This window comes from Ictalurus punctatus, chromosome 13 (assembly GCF_001660625.3).
Source record: "Ictalurus punctatus breed USDA103 chromosome 13, Coco_2.0, whole genome shotgun sequence".
In the NCBI taxonomy this organism is placed as follows: domain Eukaryota; kingdom Metazoa; phylum Chordata; class Actinopteri; order Siluriformes; family Ictaluridae; genus Ictalurus; species Ictalurus punctatus.
Genome location: NC_030428.2, coordinates 27,893,076 through 27,915,555, shown reverse-complemented (window position 1 = coordinate 27,915,555; position 22,480 = coordinate 27,893,076). Strand labels below are relative to the sequence as shown.

The following is a 22,480-nucleotide window of genomic DNA, read 5'->3' as shown; positions in this document are numbered from 1 at the left end:
CTATCTGAGATGGCGTGTGACCTATCTGAGATGGCGTGTGACCTATCTGAGATGCCGTGTGACGTGTCCGAGATGGCGTGTGACCTATCTGAGATGCCGTATGACGTATCCCAGCTGGCGTGTGACATATCTAAGATGGCTTATAATGAATATGCAATGGTTGTCGAGTTGTTGAGCGTTTTAAATTTAGGCAGTTAGTGTGATCTAAAGCGTAATCTCTGAATATACAGTATGCGTCACATGGTGTAATAATTGATACGGCTGCCAGAATTGTTATTGTCAGTATTAAAGCTGCAGCCTTTTTTGTTCACAGCTTTCCACAGCTGTAACCTGGGATCAGCTTTGCCATTGTGATGAATGACGTTAGACACATGCAGACATGTGAAAACGCTAATCCAGTCTGGTTAGGCACGGAAAAAAAACCAAAACAAAAAACACTACTGTAGTACAGCTTAGACATGACTTCTCAAACAGAGCACACCCTGAAGCTCTTTGTCGGCTGTGGTCTAACTCTGAGCTGCGCCTGTTCCATTTAGACGTTCTAACCGATGGCCTTGCTGATGAAAAGGAGACCGAGAGCGGAAGGTGATGGAACAAGAACAGTCGACGTTGCTGTAAAAGGTTCAGGTGTTTGCCTTTGCCCGACTTCCTCTGTATGCCATTGGACTCCGGTGCAGCTCTGTAAGAATGCCTGTGAAGTCTTTTGATGGAATGATGCAGGGCTCTGACCTTCATGTTTGGTTACAGTATTCTGTGTAGCATACGAACACACCTGTGTTTGCTCAGCTTGCTTTTCCCCTCTCCTTCACACAAACGGCCTTCTGTCACTCTCTCTCTCTCTCTCACTCTCTCTCTCAGTAAAACCCTTTTCATGCACACAACTATTCATTTGCAAAGATATTTACCTCAACCTCTAATCCCTCTGTGTGCTCTGACGGGCGTCCTGAGACCACCTGAGGTTACAGAGTAGCTCTGGGTTTAGCATCAGATCCCTACTCTCTGCTAATCATATTCATTACATGTAATAAAGCATGAGTCCCTTATACACTCTGGATCCACCACATTCCCGACCATGAATGATGAATGAATGAATGTATAGATGGATGAATGATCTTGTGCAGTCTGGCTGCTACCTGCTACCAATCTTTCTATATACTTTGTATAGCAAACACCAAAATGCACGCTAGTACAAATTAGGTAGCATAACCCTATAAAAGCACATTTAAATTCAGAGTAGTCAAAAATCTACACCCTACACTCATCCCTTTCACGACAACGTGCGTCGTCAGCGGCTATACGATGTCGAGATCCATCTGAAGGACTCGCACACGACTGTTACAATAGGCGCAAACATTCACTGTTGCTCAAGATGGCAGCACGATACATTAAGAGCTGGGGGGGTGGGGGGTGTAAACTTTTGAACAGGATGATCGGTGTCGATTCTTCTTATTTTTTCTTCTGGGAAATATTTAAATATCTTATGCTGCTTGAGAAGGGCAGGACTACATGAAAACAGTAAACAAAATAAGAAGAATTTACACCGATCTTCCTGTTCAAAAGTTTACACCCCCCTTGGATCTTGATGGATCGTGTTGCCTTCCTGAGCGTCAGTGAGCGTTTGCAGCTTGTGTAATAGTCGTGTACGAGTCCCTCGGTCGTCCTCGGTGTGAAAAGACGGATCTGAACATCATACAGCCGCTGCTGGAAAGATCTCAGATATGTAGAAGATGCCGGAAAAGTAAAGAACGTTCAGGACCCGGAGGAATTTTTCTGAAGAACAGTGGGCGGTTTAACTGCTCGGGACGAACGAGTGACTCGTGAGGAACTCTCGCATCACGTCGTGGATCATCCAGGATCGAGCGTGTGTGAACTTTTAAACTGGTTCGTGTGTGTAAATTCGGTTATTGTGGTGTCTTGTGGATTATATGTTAAGATCTGTTACAGATGTGAAATAGTTTATTCAGGGCAGGACTGAAAATAAATAAATAAATAAATAAATAAATAATAAATGGATGCCGTTTTAGTGATCTCTCTCATTTAATTTTTGTTCATTGTTAACATTTTGCAGGTTCTGCAAGGCGAACGTAAACTTCTACCCGAAGTGTTCGTGACCTCTGAGCTGGAAGAACTGGATTAGATGTCATTGTGTTAGCAGATTAAATCTGTTTAAATGCCGTTTACAGATCCAGGTCTGGGTTTGTGAGCTGTTGTACTCGGATAGCTTAGAGAAATATAATAGAAACAAAGCGGAAGTCGTACTTGTGTTGCATTCCTCAGCGCTATGGGAACTTTCGTTGTATCGTCTTTCCTCACAAAGCAGTTCAGCGAGATTTCACACCATCACGAAATATCGTAGAAAGACGTAGAAAAGTCTACGAGACGCACGTGGAATAAGTAACGGAAACCTGTCAGACTGTAAACCTGTTCCTTACCGTAGTCAACAGTACGTTCGTATAAAGGCCGTTTAAACCGCCTGGTTAAAAACCGACGTTTATTTCAGATTCACGGAAGGAGTCTCCGGCGTCGGAGCTTCATAACGGTCTGAGGTTAAGCTGGGACTTCCTGTAAGCTTTCCCCACATCTTCAGAGGACAGAGAAGTGTACGCTTCTTTACCAGCTGCGTTGTTTTTGTCTTGTTAACTTCAAGACAGTGAAAAGTAGAGCGGAAATAAAGGAAGAAACGTTGCCGAGGTATAAGAGGAATGGAGCACTCGGGGACGTGCCGTTAAAAAGGACGATAACCCACAGAAGTAACTCCGCTTCATCACACCACCATCTGTACATCATTTTACCATAACAGCACGAGTTTCATTCCCTAATACTCGTTAATAAGACGCTCGGTAAATACGCTTCCGGTTGCTTTAGTATTCGATACGATTCCGTAGATGATTTCTCCCTTTACGTAGTGATGTCATTTGCACGTACGCACTACATCGGGTCAGTTTGTGCAGGTGCATGTGCTGCGTCTTGTTCACGAACTCGATTAAGAGCCTGGAGTTCTGCCTCGGGATGAGTTGTAAAGCATCCGGATGGAAGTTTGTATCTGAAGCACTAACAGGACGTGCTACATGAGGAGGTCACGGCTGCACGGGGCGGGTGTGGATCGGGTGGCGGAGCGGGTCGTCGTCTAATCGTAGGGTCGGAGGTTCCATTCCCGGCCCACGTGACTCCACATGCCGAAGTGTCCTCGGGTAAGACTCTGAACCCCGAGTTACTCCCGATGGCAAGTTAGCGCCTTGCGTGGCAGCTCTGCTACCACTGGTGTGTGAGTGTGTGTGTGTGTGTGTGTGTGAGTGGGTGAATGAGACGCTTTGGAACCGCTAAGATTTAAAAGAAAAAAGCGCGATATAAGTGCAGACCAGGTCACACTTAGTTATGGTGGGGGGAAAAAAGAGCTAGCGAAAAGCTTGCATTTTGTCCACAGTGTCTGTTCACTGTTGCGTAAGTTGCGAGATATGAGATGGTAGAAGTGTTATCTCACTTACACTACCGCTTTGGGTGTTAACCACAGCCGGCGGATTTCTCTACGCCGGGTTCGTGTTACTCTGAGAAACATTAACTGTTGCGGAACGAGAACGATGAAGTCTATAATTAACCCTCCTGTTATGTTATGCCATTAAGGATCATGACCTTGTGCATGTGCAAACATGTCATAAGTTTAAGCGTACCGACGTGCTGCTTTACACATCTGTCAGCATGTCATCGTTGCTGTTTTAGTTCAATTCTGACGCGTTGTTGATCATTACTGTACATTTAATCTGAAGTGTATACTTCATCTGAATCCTGTGTTTTATCATTCCATATCCATGTTCCGTATGTAGATGCGTCATTTAATGTTAAATGAACATCTTCGGTGTGTACATGTTGTGCCCCGTTCATTTTTGTATACACCGATCAGCCATAACATTAAAACCACCGGATTACTATCGTGTAGGTCGTCCTCTCCTTGTCCCACCAGAACAACTCGGACCCGTCGACGCCCGGACTCCACGAGACCTCTGAAGGTGTGCTGTGGTGTCTGGGACCGAGACGTCAGCAGCAGATCCTTTAAGTCCTGTAAGATGTGAGGTCGGGTCTCCGTGGATCGGACTTGTTCGTCCGGGACGTCTCGCAGACGCTGGATCGGATCGAGATCTGGGGAATTCGGAGGTCGGGTCAACACCGTGAACTCTTTGTCGTGTAAAAGATTTCAGTGTCTAACCAACACTTCATACGAAAGAACAGGTCTGTGTGGGCGTGTCCTGAAGACAGCAATGGAAATGTGGGCGTGTCTTTAAGTCCGTGTGTGGAAGTCTTCAAAAGGAAGCAGGTATATCTCTATGCAGATGTAAAAACCTGCATACTCTGTTATTCAGCGTGTACGGCGCCTATGGGCGTGTCTCAAACCACACAACCTGTTAATTCACATATGAGGTGCTTATGGATGAGTCCCAAACTGCACACCGTATTCTTTCGCTCGTAAGGCACCTACGGGCATTCTACCTGTTCACTATATGGGCCACAAAAACCCCCATCATCATCAGTCCACCTTGGGCGTGTCCCAAACCCACCGGGATTTTGGACCTGAGAGTAGACTTGGAATGATGTTTGGTGTTTGAATATTTCAGATCCTGATCCTCTATCAGACGTGTGTACGGCACGGGACCGATCCACGGCCTGGTCCCAAATCGCACGGTGTAGATTAAATAGCAGCGAAGTTTTGGTCGTCACGCTGCAGCTCATTCTCGAAGGACGGGATCCTCCTCGATTCATATGACACGCTTCTTACTGAGAAAACGTCTCGGAAGTCGTTGTGTAAATCTGCAAAGGTATGTAGGGCTTTCAAAGGAACTGTTCAACTACACCACCACAAAGTTTTATCTCCTCACACGCATCTTATAGCGGTATCGAAAACATCTCGGGACGCACAAACCTGTATTTGAGGTCTTCCAAGGAACCGTTAAACGAAGCGTGTAGGGGTGTGTGTTAGTTTCAGTTGCATTACCCAGCTCCCGAGGTTCAGTGATGCTGAAACGATACACTCCTTCAGTTTGTTGTTCTTTCTTCATTCCACTCCAGACACACTGCGTCATCGGGACTAAAAATACACACATTGTGTGTGTGTGTCAGGGTCGGCTGTTTGTTTGTGTGTCAACAAAGAGGCGGATATGCAGGAAAAGGAGGGAAAGAGAAGGAGGAAAAGCGATAGAGAGAGAGAGACGGCGGGGTGTCGGGTCACTGAGGACGTCTGTACTTATTTGAACAGAAATAACATAAATCAGACATTTCGGTACAAAAACCCACTTCCAGTCCACTTATTATTGTTCTTCTTTATCGTAGAAATACCGTGATATACTGTGTTTTTACCGTCATATCGCACCTGATCATATCGCACCTGGTCATATCGCACCTGGTCATACCGCACCTGGTCATATCGCGAATGATCATATCGCACCTGGTCATATCGCACCTGGTCATATCGCACCTGATCATATCGCACCTGGTCATATCGCACCTGGTCATATCACACCTGGTCATATCGCACCTGGTCATATCGCACCTGATCATATCGCACCTGATCATATCGCACCTGGTCATATCGCGAATGATCATATCGCACCTGGTCATATCGCACCTGGTCATATCGCACCTGATCATATCGCACCTGATCATATCGCACCTGGTCATATCGCGAATGATCATATCGCACCTGGTCATATCGCGAATGATCATATCGCACCTGGTCATATCGCACCTGATCATACCGCACCTGGTCATATCGCACCTGGTCATATCGCGAATGATCATATCGCACCTGATCATATCGCACCTGGTCATATCGCACCTGGTCATATCGCACCTGATCATATCGCACCTGGTCATATCGCGAATGATCATATCGCACCTGGTCATATCGCACCTGGTCATATCGCACCTGGTCATATCGCACCTGATCATATCGCACCTGGTCATATCGCACCTGGTCATATCGCACCTGGTCATATCGCACCTGGTCATATCGCGAATGATCATATCGCACCTGGTCATATCGCACCTGGTCATATCGCACCTGGTCATATCGCGAATGATCATATCGCACCTGGTCATATCGCGAATGATCATATCGCACCTGGTCATATCGCACCTGGTCATATCGCACCTGATCATACCGCACCTGGTCATATCGCACCTGGTCATATCGCACCTGATCATACCGCACCTGGTCATATCGCACCTGGTCATATCGCGAATGATCATATCGCACCTGGTCATATCGCACCTGGTCATATCGCACCTGGTCATATCGCGAATGATCATATCGCACCTGGTCATATCGCGAATGATCATATCGCACCTGGTCATATCGCACCTGGTCATATCGCACCTGGTCATATCGCACCTGATCATATCGCACCTGGTCATATCGCACCTGGTCATATCGCACCTGGTCATATCGCACCTGATCATATCGCACCTGGTCATATCGCGAATGATCATATCGCACCTGGTCATATCGCACCTGGTCATATCGCACCTGGTCATATCGCACCTGATCATATCGCGAATGATCATATCGCACCTGGTCATATCGCACCTGGTCATATCGCACCTGGTCATATCGCACCTGGTCATATCGCACCTGGTCATATCGCACCTGGTCATATCGCACCTGGTCATATCACACCTGGTCATATCACACCTGGTCATATCGCGAATGATCATATCGCACCTGATCATATCGCACCTGGTCATATCGCACCTGGTCATATCGCGAATGATCATATCGCACCTGGTCATATCACACCTGGTCATATCGCACCTGGTCATATCGCACCTGGTCATATCGCGAATGATCATATCGCACCTGGTCATATCGCGAATGATCATATCGCACCTGGTCATATCGCACCTGGTCATATCGCACCTGGTCATATCGCGAATGATCATATCGCACCTGGTCATATCACACCTGGTCATATCGCACCTGGTCATATCGCGAATGATCATATCGCACCTGGTCATATCGCACCTGGTCATATCGCACCTGGTCATATCGCACCTGGTCATATCGCGAATGATCATATCGCACCTGGTCATATCGCACCTGGTCATATCGCGAATGATCATATCGCACCTGATCATATCGCACCTGGTCATATCGCGAATGATCATATCGCACCTGGTCATATCGCACCTGGTCATATCGCACCTGATCATATCGCACCTGGTCATATCGCACCTGGTCATATCGCACCTGGTCATATCGCGAATGATCATATCGCACCTGGTCATATCGCACCTGGTCATATCGCACCTGGTCATATCGCGAATGATCATATCGCACCTGGTCATATCGCACCTGGTCATATCGCGAATGATCATATCGCGAATGATCATATCGCACCTGGTCATATCGCGAATGATCATATCGCACCTGGTCATATCGCGAATGATCATATCGCACCTGGTCATATCGCACCTGGTCATATCGCACCTGGTCATATCGCGAATGATCATATTGCACCTGGTCATATCGCACCTGATCATACCGCACCTGGTCATATCGCACCTGATCATATCGCACCTGGTCATATCGCACCTGGTCATATCGCACCTGGTCATATCGCGAATGATCATATCGCACCTGGTCATATCGCGAATGATCATATCGCACCTGGTCATATCGCACCTGGTCATATCGCACCTGGTCATATCGCGAATGATCATATCGCACCTGGTCATATCGCACCTGGTCATATCGCACCTGGTCATATCGCACCTGGTCATATCGCACCTGGTCATACCGCACCTGGTCATATCGCACCTGATCATATCGCGAATGATCATATCGCACCTGGTCATATCGCACCTGGTCATATCGCACCTGGTCATATCGCACCTGGTCATATCGCGAATGATCATATCGCACCTGGTCATATCGCACCTGGTCATATCGCGAATGATCATATCGCACCTGGTCATATCGCGAATGATCATATCGCACCTGATCTCTGTAGAAATGCCTCAGCGAGATGGGTGTGGCACGCTTCATGACGTGCAAACAGTTCCCTACGCACTACGCACACCTCAATTTAATACACACGGGTCGTGTAGATCTTTATTATAAGCGATTGTGGTAGGGGGCGTGGCCGATCATTACGAAGGTCGGTCGCGTGACCATAACGTGTTCATACACCGCATCAAAAGTAACTCGCCTAAAAACCCCACGGAGTCGTCGCGTCTCCGACGCGCCCCTTTACGCATCTGTCCCGTTACTACAGTAGAGTTAGCGCCATCATCGGCGGACATGACAGATTCGACTTTCCGCTTGAAATACGGAAGCTCGTGGGTTGACGATGAAAAGGAAGAAGGGACGCCGGCTTCACCGGAAGCACCTTTAACGTGAAGGTACAAATCGGTGTAAGCGAGCTAGCAAGCTAGCCAGCGTGCTCTAAAGTGAGCGCAGCTTATTCGGGATCAGCCAGCGGAGCGAAAACGAACAGAACCGTATTCGTGTCCGAAATGTCACTTGATGTTTGTTTCTTGTTTATAGGACTGTTGCGTAAAAGCAATATGGCATGCGCGATCATGCGGTCATATCAGCGTGGATGTTATTAGCTACACCACTTGGACCCCGCGGACCAATCACGGCCGTGCTGATGTTCAGTATAACGACACTCTGGCTGGTGCAGTGTTGCTCAGCGTTCTAAACCTTTTTTACAGGCGCAGTGGCTTAGTGGTGAAATACACCACGTTACACGTGTCCACATGGGAAACTAACCCCGTCCGAATATGGGTTTAGAAAGATATTTTTATTTTTGTCTACTGTGCCGGATTTCTGTTGGGTACGCTGTTTTTTTTGTCCGTTTTCGTGTGCGTATGTTGATCAACTGTAAAAAGTGCGAAGTGCGTTCCCGACGCAACTCGTTTGCATTTAGTGACGCCCACAAAAGTCCAGACGGCTGGGATCAGCATGAAATATACGGTGACTACAGCGTTTGATTCATGACTATGCCAATAAACATATTTAATAGTGTATAATAATAATAATGATAATAATAATAATGATGGAGTGCTAAATCCTGTGTCAGGTGACTCTCAGACAGCACGAGTAGGCTACGAAGGTTGTTCCGAATTTACAGGATTGATTTGAATATGAAATTTTCTGTGTAAACTCTCTCGTATAGATGATTTACGCACGGATTTGTTCGCATCCAGTTAGATAAATGAAAATTTGCGCCACGGTAACGACCCTGACGGCGTCTCTTTGTTCTGATGATTGTAATTCAGCTAATTCATTCAGCGTGCGGTAAACACTGAGGATCAGGATAACGTAGCGTGAGCATCACACGTGTGTTATACGTGCAGACGCTTGTTATTGTCTTGGCCATAATTCATAGAATGGTGGGTGGAATTTCCAGCCTTATTGTGTGTGTGTGTGGGTGTGTGTTCATTGGAAGGCAGATGGCAGATATGTTGACTGCGTAACGAACACAAACAGTATTGAATAGAGCTGTAGCATTGACCTGTTCCCCACGAGCTTTACTCTCAGCACTAGCACCGTTAACGCATAACCACATCATTCACGTCATTAGCATTTCATTACTTCATTAACATTCGTATGTGCTGCGTACACCCTGTATCTGAAAGGCCAGCATGTAGTAACTCATACCACACTCATAACGTATTATGTGCGAGCTATTCCATACTATGAAAGTATAATGATGATGATGATGATAATAATAATAATAATAATAATGCTATTAATATTAATAATGCAAACATTTATAACATCAGCTGGTCTATCACTTTCTTGGTTTGATAATGAGGCCACACCTCCTTTCCTGAGACTGACAGACACAGAGGCCACACCTTCACTGAGACTGACAGACACAGAGGCCACGCCTTCTTAACTGAGACTGACAGACACAGAGGCCACACCTCCTTCACTGAGACTGACAGACACAGAGGCCACGCCTTCTTCACTGAGACTGACAGACACAGAGGCCACGCCTCCTTCACTGAGACTGACATACAGAGGCCACGCCTCCTTCACTGAGACTGACAGACACAGAGGCCACGCCTCCTTCACTGAGACTGACAGACACAGAGGCCACGCCTCCTTCACTGAGACTGACAGACACAGAGGCCACGCCTCCTTCACTGAGACTGACAGACACAGAGGCCACGCCTTCTTAACTGAGACTGACAGACACAGAGGCCACACCTCCTTCACTGAGACTGACAGACACAGAGGCCACGCCTCCTTCACTGAGACTGACAGACACAGAGGCCACGCCTCCTTCACTGAGACTGACAGACACAGAGGCCACGCCTCCTTCACTGAGACTGACAGACACAGAGGCCACGCCTTCTTCACTGAGACTGACAGACACAGAGGCCACGCCTCCTTCACTGAGACTGACAGACACAGAGGCCACGCCTCCTTCACTGAGACTGACAGACACAGAGGCCACGCCTCCTTCACTGAGACTGACAGACACAGAGGCCACGCCTCCTTCACTGAGACTGACAGACACAGAGGCCACGCCTCCTTCACTGAGACTGACACAGAGGCCACGCCTCCTTCACTGAGACTGACAGACACAGAGGCCACGCCTCCTTCACTGAGACTGACAGACACAGAGGCCACGCCTCCTTCACTGAGACTGACAGACACAGAGGCCACGCCTCCTTCACTGAGACTGACACACACAGAGGCCACGCCTTCTTCACTGAGACTGACAGACACCGAGGCCACACCTCCTTCTGATCATCACAATCCAGAATCCAACAGCGCTGTGTGTGTGTGTGTGTGTGTGTGTGTGTGTGTGTGTACTATACCACTTTCATTCAAATTTATTCACTCAGAAAGGCCTCGTGTGCTAGGTAAACTGTTCTGTCTCTCTTTATCTGTCTCTCTCTCTGTCTGTCCCTCTTTCTCTCTCTCTTTACTCCTCTACAGAGTCTCTTTGTTCAGGTGTCATGGATGTTACCAACACCCGGCCTCAAAGGCAGACGGCCTGTGTGTGTGTGTGTGTGTGTGTGTGTGTGTGTGTGTGTGTGTGTGTGTGTGTGTGTGTGTGTGTACATTGATATCGATATTTCAGTGACCTATAGAACACACACACACACACACACACACACACACACACACAGACACAGCAAGCAGTAACAGTAGATGCACTGTGCTGAATTTTGCATAGTCACAGACTTGGCTGTGTGTCTATTATTCATGTAGAGTACACACACACACACACACACACACACACACACACACACAGAGACTTTGTGTCCAATTTTGTTCCTTTGCATGCATTCTAATACAGAGTGTGTTATCTGATTGGACAGGAAGGTGTGTGAGTGTGTGTGTGCATGATTATTATGTGTGTGTGCCCTAATTGGGAGCAGTCCCAGTCTCTGCCAGCTGATTACACACTGCTGTCACATCCGTCACTGAGCAACAGTTACACACACACACACACACACACACACACACACACACACGTATGGTCCTTCTGGAGTTTTCGTTTGAGGCGTGTGTGTGTGTGTGTTAAAGAGAGAAAGCAGACACACACACACACACACACACACACTTACTTTGTTAGAAGCAGACGGCTTGATGACCAGTACAACAATAGAAGGAAAATAAACAGCTCAACTCTCTAACACACACACACACACACACACACACACACACACACACCCCTATCTGCTGCTTTCACATCCTTCCAGAGTGAACTTCCCTTTGTCTCTGCTTCAGTGGTTTAATGTAAACACACACACACACACACACACACACCTGATAATGTGTCTGATAGCATCATACCGTTCCACTTTTGTGTTAGTGATCTTAGTGTGTGTATGTGTGTGTGTGTTCATGCTGGGGGTGAAGCATATGCAGGCCTTCTTGTATATCCTTTACACACACACACACACACACACACACACACACACAAGGAATGTCTTTGTCACCTAAACCTGTTGGGATGCCTTTGTGTGAGAAGCAAAAAACCACACACACGTCACGCTTCACACACCACCAGTAAAGACACACACACACACACACACTGAACTATAATATTTCTTATTTGTTTTACTGTAGAACTCAGTGTGTGTGCAGGTGTGTGTGCAGGTGAGGTGGGGGGGGGGTGAGGACTCGCGAGACAGGTGGACTTTGACAGAGCTTCAGGTTCGCTTTATTTTCTGCGCTTTGGTCACTCAAGTTCATCAACACTTTGGTGTGTGTGTGTGTGTGTGTGTGTGTGTGTGTGTGTGTGTGTGTTATGTGCAACCTCTGTCACCTCCCACACAAAGTACACTAAGTAAACTCGGCATGATCACACACATGTGAGAATCATCACACGTTACCTGTCGGTTCAACAGCTTATGCTTGACCACGCCCCTGCTGTTTGAACCCACCCATTCTGCAAGTGATCACAGATATGGGAACATGTGACTGACAGGTGTTTCTTGTTACCCAGGTGTGTCCTGTTGGATTGATCATTTAAACAATAACTAGCTCTGAACATCTACTCTTGGTTTTAGCCTTTATACTGCATTTATTGTTAAAAGGATAAACCTACACGGAGATCAGAGAGCTGTCTGTGGGAGAAAAACAAGCTGTTTTGAAGCTGAGAAAAGAGGAAAAATCAATCAGAGCCACTGCACAAACACAGGGCGTAGACAATACAACAATTTGGACTGTCCTGAAAAAGAAGCAAACCGCTGGTGTACTGAGCAACAGACACCGAATTTTCGGCCAGGGAAAACTACAACACTGCTGACAAAAACCTTGTGAGAGCTGTGAAGAAAACCCCAAAAACAACAGTCAGTGACATCACCAACAACCTCCACAGGGCCGGGGTGAAGGTCTCACAATCCACCGTTCGAAGAAGAAATATAGAGGCACAAGATGCAGCCCACTCATCAGCAGTGAGAATCAGAAACCCAGACTGGAATTCACAGAGAAATACAGAGACGATCCACAAAAGTCCTGGAACCGAGATGAACCTCTACCAAAGTGATGGAAAGACCAAAGTGTGGAGAAAGAACGGATCTGCTCACGATCCAGAACATACAAGCTGATCTGTAGAACATGGTGGAGGTAGCGTCACGGCCTGGGCTTGCACGGCCGCTTCTGGAACATTCTCACTGATCTTTACTGATGATGAACTCATGATGGAAGCAGCAGAATGAATTCAGAAGTTTACAGGAACTTCAGGGGGAACTTCATCGTGCAGCAAGACAACGATCCGAAACGCACTTCCACCTCGACACAGGACTTCATCACCACACCTTCACCCGACTGATCAGCGTCTCCCCTCCTGAAGAGGAGACTGAAGGGAGAAACCCCCCCGAAACAAACAACACCTGAAAGAATCTGCAGGAAAATCCTGGAGAAGCTTCACAGAAGAAGAACCTGACAGTTTGAAGATGTCACTGATTCGCAGGATTGATGCAGTTCCTGCAAGCGAGGGATACGTAACCCAATATTAAGCGTTATTTACTGTAAGACGGTCTGTTCCGATACTTTTGCTCACCGAAAAATCGTGCGGTCCGCCTCTCCGAAGGTGCCGTGTTCCGAGTTGTTTAACACGTCTAGATGTGAATATCGGGAAAGGAGAGCCGAAGTTCTGATCCGTCGTCATCTGTCCCGATACTTTCAAAAGGGACCATAAATATATGGACCTGTTTTTATCCTCCATTTTGTTAAAATGTCAGACAAGCGGAAAATAAAATCTTGTAAATATAATACTGTAAGAATATGATGATTTGCTTTTCTCTCGTGTGTGTGTGTGTGTAGGCCGAGTGATGAGACACACCCTACGGTTACTGCTGATGGATACGTGGACAATCTGGCCTGCGCTGTGGACGCCATACTGGAACACCGCCGCGTTTAGAGACGTCTCTGATCTCTGACCTGCTGAGAGGAACTTTAACCTGCTGACTAACAACAATTACACTAATTATCACTGATTAATTACTCATTATCACGAAATAATTATCTGTAAAACTACTGTCACAAGGGATATTATGCTGGTTTAAAGGGATATTACACTGGTTTCTTCCAAGTCTTCATAGAGCATAATATGAAATACATGATGTATTTTTTGCTAAATCATCTTTGTGTCATCGTGGTGATGTTAGCTAACGTTAGCTAGGTTTTCCCATACCCGTGATTGTAACTTGCTCTACTGCTGGTTTAATTAAATAGCTAAATATCCCGATTATTTGTTTAAACCAGTGTGCTAATCTGGCTAGCTAGCGTTAGTGATAAAGACATGGTGGTTGTTATGGTAACGATACTGAAATCCAGTTCGTGTCAAATCTCACTGTGACATATCTGTGCTAGTCTACTAGCATTTGACTAGCCAGCTTTGCTAACCTTATAACCATACTACGCTACCTCCAATGGCAGGAAGACGGTCACGGGGGTGTTTTGCATAGATTTGCATATTTTTGCATATTCAGTTTCTGTCCTTGTAGAGATGGGTTTAAGCTATTTTAAGTCATTTCTTGAGCAGTGAAAACATTTTAAACAAATGTTCCCACAGACTGGCTCAGCGTGTGTGTGTGTGTGTGTGTGTGTGTGTGTGTGTGTGTGTGTGTGTGTGTGTGTGTGTTTCAGTGGGAATGTAATGCAGCAGGGACTTTATCACTAAACACTATAAAGAATGTATGTTAAATGGACTGTACCATGTTGACATTTTGCTTCTCTGTGTTCAGATTAGATGTGAGAGGGAAGGATAGAGCGAGACAGAGAGAGGGGGAAAGAGAGAGAGAGTGAGAGAGTGAGTAAACATATAGTTCACCACAGTGTTATGATTCTGCCTGGGGAGGTTTCCACAGCATCGTACCGTACTGTAGTGCGTGTTAACAGCTTGTTGAGTAAGAAAACATACACAATAGATGTTTTTTTTTTAATCTGGACGCAGATTTTAGGTCCTGCTAAACCCCAGACATGAACGCGTGTACGGAAAACTCCTGTCTCAGGGAATTTGTAACACCGTCAGTCTCACGCATGTCGTATTTGATGTTTGTGGAAAAATCGTGAATCTCTCGAGGCCTCGTATTTAACACACACAAAAAAAGAGTCAAATAATACACAGTACTACAATAGATGGCGTGATGGCGTGGAACCGCAGCAGCTGACTTCGCGTATCGAAACATATTCGACCTTTTCTTATGAGGTCCTCACTTTCTTCTGGCTCTTGGGAGACTTTCAGAAGCGCTACACTTTGGACCGGTGATTACAGTCGAGGTTTTATTGCACTCTAAAGATATAAAAAGATGGAAGATAAAACAGGCACGTGAGGCGTGAGGCGTGAGGCGAGCTCGTTCCGAGACGGAGCGTGGCGTCCTCACACAGAGTGCGTAGTCCGCGGATCTTTAGTGCACTGAAAGTTTTTACAAAATGTATCTCTTTATAGTAAATTTGTGTAGATATTTATGGTAGTAAATGATTAAAAAGATTAATAATACGTATATTTTATGCATTCATGACTTACTAGCAATTATTGATGTTCTCTCTCCGGAATTCGAGAAACCGCAACGAAGCGTAAACTCCTCTGTCCTGAAGCTGCGGGGAAACTTAACATTACAGCCTCACCTCTGACACTGGAGACTCCTTCCCCAAGTGTAACAGGAAACGCCACCGCATCGACAATTTCTCACATACCATAGAAACGGTTTGCAGCTGCGCTACCGTCAGAGCTGCTGTCATAGGAAATTCACCAACACCTGCTGACCAATCAGAATCCAGAACTCCGCAGTGCAACTGAGAGTCTGTATGATCTCCCTTTCACTTCTCTTAGACAAACACATCATGATGTCACTTCCTGTACGTGCTGATCGAAGCCTCTGGGAGATCACAGGAAGCTCTGTGTGTGTGTGTGTGTGTGTGTGTGTGTGTGTGTGTGTGTGTGTGTGTGTGTGCGCTTTTTTTTCCAGTAATGGATCTTATCTCTAACGTCACATTGTTTACAGTCAACAGCAAATCCACATTAATACCTTTCCAACACAACACACCTGATACTGTTGGTTACACTGAGAACTAAATGAGAACACACACACACACACACACACACACACACACACACACACGCATACCATTAATGTGATACATGCATACATACCCCACAACTTACATGGCAGTGTCTTGCTAACCCCTGCAGCTCCTGAATACTTCCTGCCAAACAGGAAATGTGTGCGTGTGTTGGTGGAGACACACACACACACACACACACACCTGTGTTTGGGAGAGGCAGGTAACCTATAGCAACTCTGAGCAGCTGGGAAAACACTGAGCAGTGCTAGAGACACAGAATGTGTGTGTGTGTGTGTGTGTGTGTGTGTGTGTGTGTGTGTGTGTGTGTGTGTGTGTTTCCAGCTATATAGATCCATGGTTGTTAGAGGTCCACGGCTGGTACTGTATGTAGAAGCCCCATGCTGGACATTAGAATCCCGAGGATGGGCATTAAAAACCCCAGTCTAGGTGAGAGAGGCCCCAGACTGGATAAAAGAGGCCCCAGGCTGAACGTAAAAATCCTCAGCATAGAGGAAACTCAAGGCTGGAAGGGAGAGGTCCCAAGCTGGACAAGCAAGCTGGACATTATGGAGAAGAGAGGTTACATGATAAGAGGTCCAAGGCTGGACATTCGAAACCCCAGTCTGGGTGTTACAGGGCAGTAAAAGCCCCAGGCTAGATGCGAGAGGTCCCGGGCTGAACCGGAAAGGATCCCTGCTGGACGAGAGTGGCCTCGGGCTGGATGAGGCCCTGGACTGGACGGAAGAAACAGTAAGCCGGAGAGAAGAAGTCCTGGGATGGACAGAGGAGACCCAAGGCACCAGGCCGGTGGGTGCGAAATGGCAGGTGACCAAATTATGGAGGAAAAGCCTCAATGGGAGTGGTCCCAGGCTGGCCAGGAGAGATCTTAAAAAGCCCAAAGTAAGAGGAGGACACAAGCTGGACATTAGAAGTCCTAGTCTGGAAGGGAAAGGCCCCATGATGGTTCTTAGAGGCCTAAGGCTGGATGTTAGAAGTCCCAGGTTGGACAAAACAGGTCTCGGAGTAGACGAGGTCCCGGGGTGGACAGAATAAACTGCAAGCTAAAGGGAAGAAGTCCAAGGATAGAAAGGAGAAGCACCGAGTTAGATGTAAGAATCTGAGGAAGGTCCAGGCTAGACGTTAAACACCTCAGGCTAAAGGAGGCCCCATTCACCACAAGATGGATGATAGAGGACCGAGGCTGGACCTTTAGTAGATCAGGGCCAGAGTGTGTGTATACAGAAAAGAACTCCTCCTTCCTCTCTCTCTCTCTCTCTCTCTCCCTGCTTTTGTTTTCCTCTCCGTCTTTTCATTCCTCTTCCCTCACTCCCACTCGCTCTGTTTTTCTTTCTCCCACGTCTCCATTTCTCACTTTCTATCTCCCTTCCCCCTTTCCCTTTACTCTCTCCATCGCAGCCTACTCTCGCTATCCATCGCCCTGTCTCTCTCTATCGCTCTCGCTCTCACTCGGTCAGTTTAACCTTTTACTTTCATTTCATAAACTTTCTTGGCACGACCGTGTACATGTCACAGAGCCTGTCCCGTGTTTTCTTAGTAACCGCAGCTCAGGTTCACTCCCTAAAAGGTTCTCGGTAGAACCCTACATCACTGTTTCCCCATCAGAAAACCATTTCTGGAAGCTAAGGACCTTTTAATTATCCAGTGAACCCTTAAGGAACGCTTAGAAATCGGGTAATTAAGGGATCTCGGCTTTCAAAACAGGGTTCCTCTTAACACCTTCTTTGTCTCTCTTATTGGCTCTACATAGACGGGTAACATTAAGAGATTCCCACAGAAGGACACACAGAAGAACCTGAAGAACTCGCTACAATGTGCTGTCCTTTTAGGGTGAGATGTTTTCTTTAGTGTTGGAATTTAAGTGTGTGTGAGTGTGTGTTAGTTCTCACCCCTATCTCCCGTAATCTTCATATCTCTCGGGTGAGGTCAGATTCCTCTCTGTAAAGTCTCTCCATTCAGAGAGTGAGTTCATACCCTTTAACTCTACAGTCTGTCATTCAGTGGGACAACTACAGTGTAACACACACACACACACACACACCACTCAGCTCTGTGTGGTATGCTGTGTTAATCTGTAATAATGGAAAACAAATGAGTTTGTGTGTTTTATGGCGTTACTAATAGACACTGTGGTCAAACTTATATACAGTAGGTCATAGCTGTGAGAGAATAAAGCAGAGCCCGGGCTAGAGAAAGCCGCAGGGTGGACAGGAGAGGTTTTGTGCTGGACTGAAGCGGTCCCAAGGTGGACATTAGATGGACATTAGATGGAGAAGGCTCAGGCTAAACAGAAGAAGCCCCAGGCTGGAGAAAAGAGCCTGCAGAATGGACAGAAGAAATCCAAAGATGAATAAAAAATAAACCAAAAGGCTGGTCAAAAGAAGCGCCAGGCTGGATAATGAAGTGGAGGCCCCAGACTGGACAAAAGTGGCCCTAAGGATGGAGCAAAAATACTCCAGGCTATATGAATGAGGCCCCAGGCTGGACAGATGAAGCTCTATTCTGGCTAATGGAATGGAGGCCCCAAGATGGACGGAAAAAAAGTCGTCCCAGGCTGGACACAACAGGCTTCAATTTTATTTGTATAGTGCGTTTAACGACGGACGCCGTCTCAGAGCAGCTTTACAGAAACATATAAACACAGGATGGAGATTTTAAGCGTGTGAATTTATCCCTATTGGGCGAGACGGTGGAGACGGTGGTGAGGAAAAACTCCCTGAGATGATACGAGGAAGAAACTTTGAGAGGAACCGGACTCAGAAGGGAACCCGTCCTCATCTGGGGAACGCCGGAGAGTGTGAGAGTAAAAGAAAGTTCATTATGGTGTTTATATGAAGTCTGTGTGTTGAACTAGTCCACTGTTCACTAAAGGAGACCTGAGTGTAGCAAATATGTTTTCAGCCTGGACTTAAACACTGAGACTGTGTCTGAGACCCGAACACTCATCGGAAGGCTCCAGTCTGGTTAGTGGATTGGATGCCACAGGCTGAACCTAAGCTGCCTAAGCTGGACATAAGAAGCCCGAGACTAGCCAGCTGAATGGAGGCTGCATGCAGAACAAAAGAGGTCCTATGATGGATAGAAGAAGACTGGAAGGAAGAACACCCACAGGTTTTCCAGTGGAGTGGAGGCCCCAGGCTGAACAAAAGACCCCATAGCATGAACAGAAACGACCTCAAGCTCTAAAGAAGAAGGAAAACCCTGACTGCTAAGAAGGGGCCACAGTCTGACTAGTGGAGTGGAAGCTCAAGGATGGACAGAAAATACTCCATGCTATAAGAACAACGTCCAAGGAGGCACCAGGATGGGCAGAAAAGACTCTAGGGTGGACGTTAGACATGTCAAACTGGACAGAAGAAGCTCTCGGGTTAGACAGCAGATGGCCCCAGGCTGGACAGGAGAAGGGTAGTAGAAAGGTTACTTTCATACTGCGGTAAAAGTCAAGCAGATGCTGCGTGGGCGACGAGGCAGAGCATCGGTACGGTAGTGAACGCTGCAGGAAGGTTAAACGCGGCGTAGTCGAGCGTGCTCATAACCCTGAGACAATAACGCAGCTCTGTTCTGCTCTGAATGTCGCAGTGTTTGACGTAGCGCTGGAAATGCTACATTATCATTTCAGCCATGCTACAGACGGACATGACCCGAGCACACGCCCACCACACAGACCTCTGGCATAGAGGAAAGCAGCGTGTGTGTGTGTGTGTGTGTGTGTGTGGGTGCATGGGAGAGACCGACACTTATAAATGGTGTCAGGTTACACCCTCCAGAGTTTCCCCAATGGCAGCGTTTAAAGAACTAAAACTCTCGTTTTAACATGCTACATTCTTACTTTTGCTTCTTGCTACAATGCTAATACCCTACCTACCTAGATGTAATGACGAACAAATTCTTTTCCAGAAATACAGTGATGAAAAGAAAGTGCACCCTCTTTCAATTCTATGGTTTTGTATGTATTCAGACCTAAGAACACATCATCTGGTCCTCATCCGGCCCTAAACTTCGTGAATCAAGCGTGAGGGAACAAACAGCAGATAAATTCTACTGCGTCATTACCAAGTTGTTTACCAGACAAGCAGAAACTGACACATGGCGATGCCGCCTTCTAGTCCTCCAAGTATCTGGCCGGAAATACGTTTCAAATTGCCCTCGACCGTATTCGCATCAATGCCGGAATGTAATCGGTGACGATTCTCGGAATCACCCACTCGCTCACACACACACTAGCACCTGCCATTGGAAGCAACTTGGGGTTCAGTGGAAAAGCCCAAGGACACTTCGGCATGTGGAGCTGGGTATCGAACCGCCAACCCTGCGATTAGCGGACAGCCCGCTCTACCACCTGAGCCACAGTCGCCCCGACATCAGCCCATATTGTATAAGCTATGTGCAAAAAACCTAAGTACACCCTCACTGCTTCCACGGCGATTAACGAGATCATTTGCAGCCAGGAGCAACGATCTCAGAGTTACTCCATACCAGTCTGGGAACGGTTCTCAATTTCAAATCCATCACTCTGTAGTGAGAAGGATTCTTAAGAAGGATGGAATTTCCAAGGATGGAAATTAGAAGCTCCAGGCTGGACACTGGAAGCCCCAGACTGGACATTGGAAGCCCCAGGCTGGACATTGGAAGCCCCAGGCTGGACACTGGAAGCCCCAGACTGGACATTGGAAGCCCCAGGCTGGACACTGGAAGCCCCAGGCTGGACACTGGAAGCCCCAGGCTGGACACTGGAAGCCCCAGACTGGACACTGGAAGCCCCAGGCTGGACATTGGAAGCCCCAGGCTGGACATTGGAAGCCCCAGGCTGGACACTGGAAGCCCCAGGCTGGACACTGGAAGCCCCAGGCTGGACACTGGAAGCCCCAGACTGGACATTGGAAGCCCCAGACTGGACATTGGAAGCCCCAATCTGGACATTGGAAGCCCCAGGCTGGACATTGGAAGCCCCAATCTGGACATTGGAAGCCCCAGGCTGGACATTGGAAGCCCCAGGCTGGACATTGGAAGCCCCAGGCTGGACATTGGAAGCCCCAGACTGGACATTGGAAGCTCCAGGCTAGACATTAGAAGCTCCAATCTGGACACTGGAAGCCCCAGGCTGGACACTGGAAGCTCCAATCTGGACATTAGAAGCCCCAATCTGGACATTAGAAGCCCCAATCTGGACATTAGAAGCCCCAGACTGGACATTAGAAGCTCCATTCTGGACATTGGAAGCTCCAGGCAGGACATTGGAAGCTCCAGTCTGGATGGAAGAGGCCCCCAGTTGGACATCAAAAGCTCCAGGTTGGACATTGGAAGCCTCGGGCTAGCTAGGTATGATCGATATCTGCTGTTGAGAGATGACGTTAATGTTATCAATCCACAGCCTAGCCAATGCTGCCAAAACTGTTCTGCTTAATTGTAAGCATTGTTAAGTAGTATTTCATGCTAAAGAAGAAAAAAAATGACTGGCTGATCAAATTTGGCTTAAGCGCCGCCCTTGTTCACAGAAGATCTGTAACTTTCGACACCGTCTCCTGAATACAGCTCGGGGAACGTTAATAATAAGATCCGTCAGGGACTCGGATCAGGAAGTACAAATTCCTGCAGGTTTTAAAGCAAAAAACCTTTCATAAAGTATTCCGTTTTCCGCAAACACGCAGTGTAAACAGGCTGTGAGACCACGGAGGGTCTGTTCACTTCCTAAACACACACACACACACACACACACACACAGAGTGTGGAGTATATAGAGCGCCTGAAGAGTCTAGAGGCCTGTTTGCATATTTGCTCCTGCTGACCGAGTTCACCGGCTTTACAAAGACTCTTTGTGCAGATCCAGAGTGTGTGCGAGTGTATGCGAGTGTGTGCGAGTGTGCGTGTGTGTGAGTGAGTGTGTGGGAGCAGCCATGTTGTCTATGAACTGGGCAGCACATGAGAAAGATCTCAGTGGGTCAGGTTACATCCTGAAAAATCCTTGAGCGAGCTCAAAGGGAGGTCCTCCATACCACCACACACACACACACACACACACACACACACACACACACACACACTCTCCTTTAACTTGGTGCCCAAGGACACTATCGCACAGTGCGTAAGAACTCGAGCATTATGGCTGCAACTCCACTTCATCACACCGCCCCGTCGTCGATTATTTCTTCCGACGGCACGACGCGGAGCGTTTCATCCCTCACTCGAGATGTTTCCCGTCACGTCGGACGTATTAAATCCGTCTCCAGTCACGAACTTCACCATCTGTATTGATTAAAACATTTACGTTCCGATATTTACGACTCAACCTCGCCGACTTCCCATCATACTTACTGTGGATCTCACATTCTCCAGGCTTCAGAAGCCACGCCCACTCTGTACTGTCGAGATTACTGGGCTGAATAATACACCACACACACACACACACACACACACACACACGTCTACAGCCAG

The 22,480-nt window shown here is 47.2% G+C and overlaps 1 protein-coding gene across 3 annotated transcripts in view; it reads left to right on the top strand.

Moving 5' to 3' along the window:
- The window catches only part of lhpp (phospholysine phosphohistidine inorganic pyrophosphate phosphatase), a 33,172-nt gene extending 18,962 nt beyond the window's left edge, over window positions 1-14,210 (top strand). The window contains exon 8 of one of the 3 annotated variants that reach the window (XR_001814325.3): window positions 13,787-13,924. Coding sequence is in view for 2 of the 3 variants with exons in the window: in XM_017482980.3 (XP_017338469.2) it covers window positions 13,787-13,883 (97 nt within the window). In the remaining variant the exon portion in view is untranslated. Of the gene's footprint in view, window positions 1-536; window positions 1,354-13,786 lie in introns of those variants that run through there. The other 2 variants (XM_017482980.3, XM_017482981.3) reach the window with 2 other exon arrangements.
- The last annotated feature ends 8,270 nt before the right edge of the window (window positions 14,211-22,480 follow it).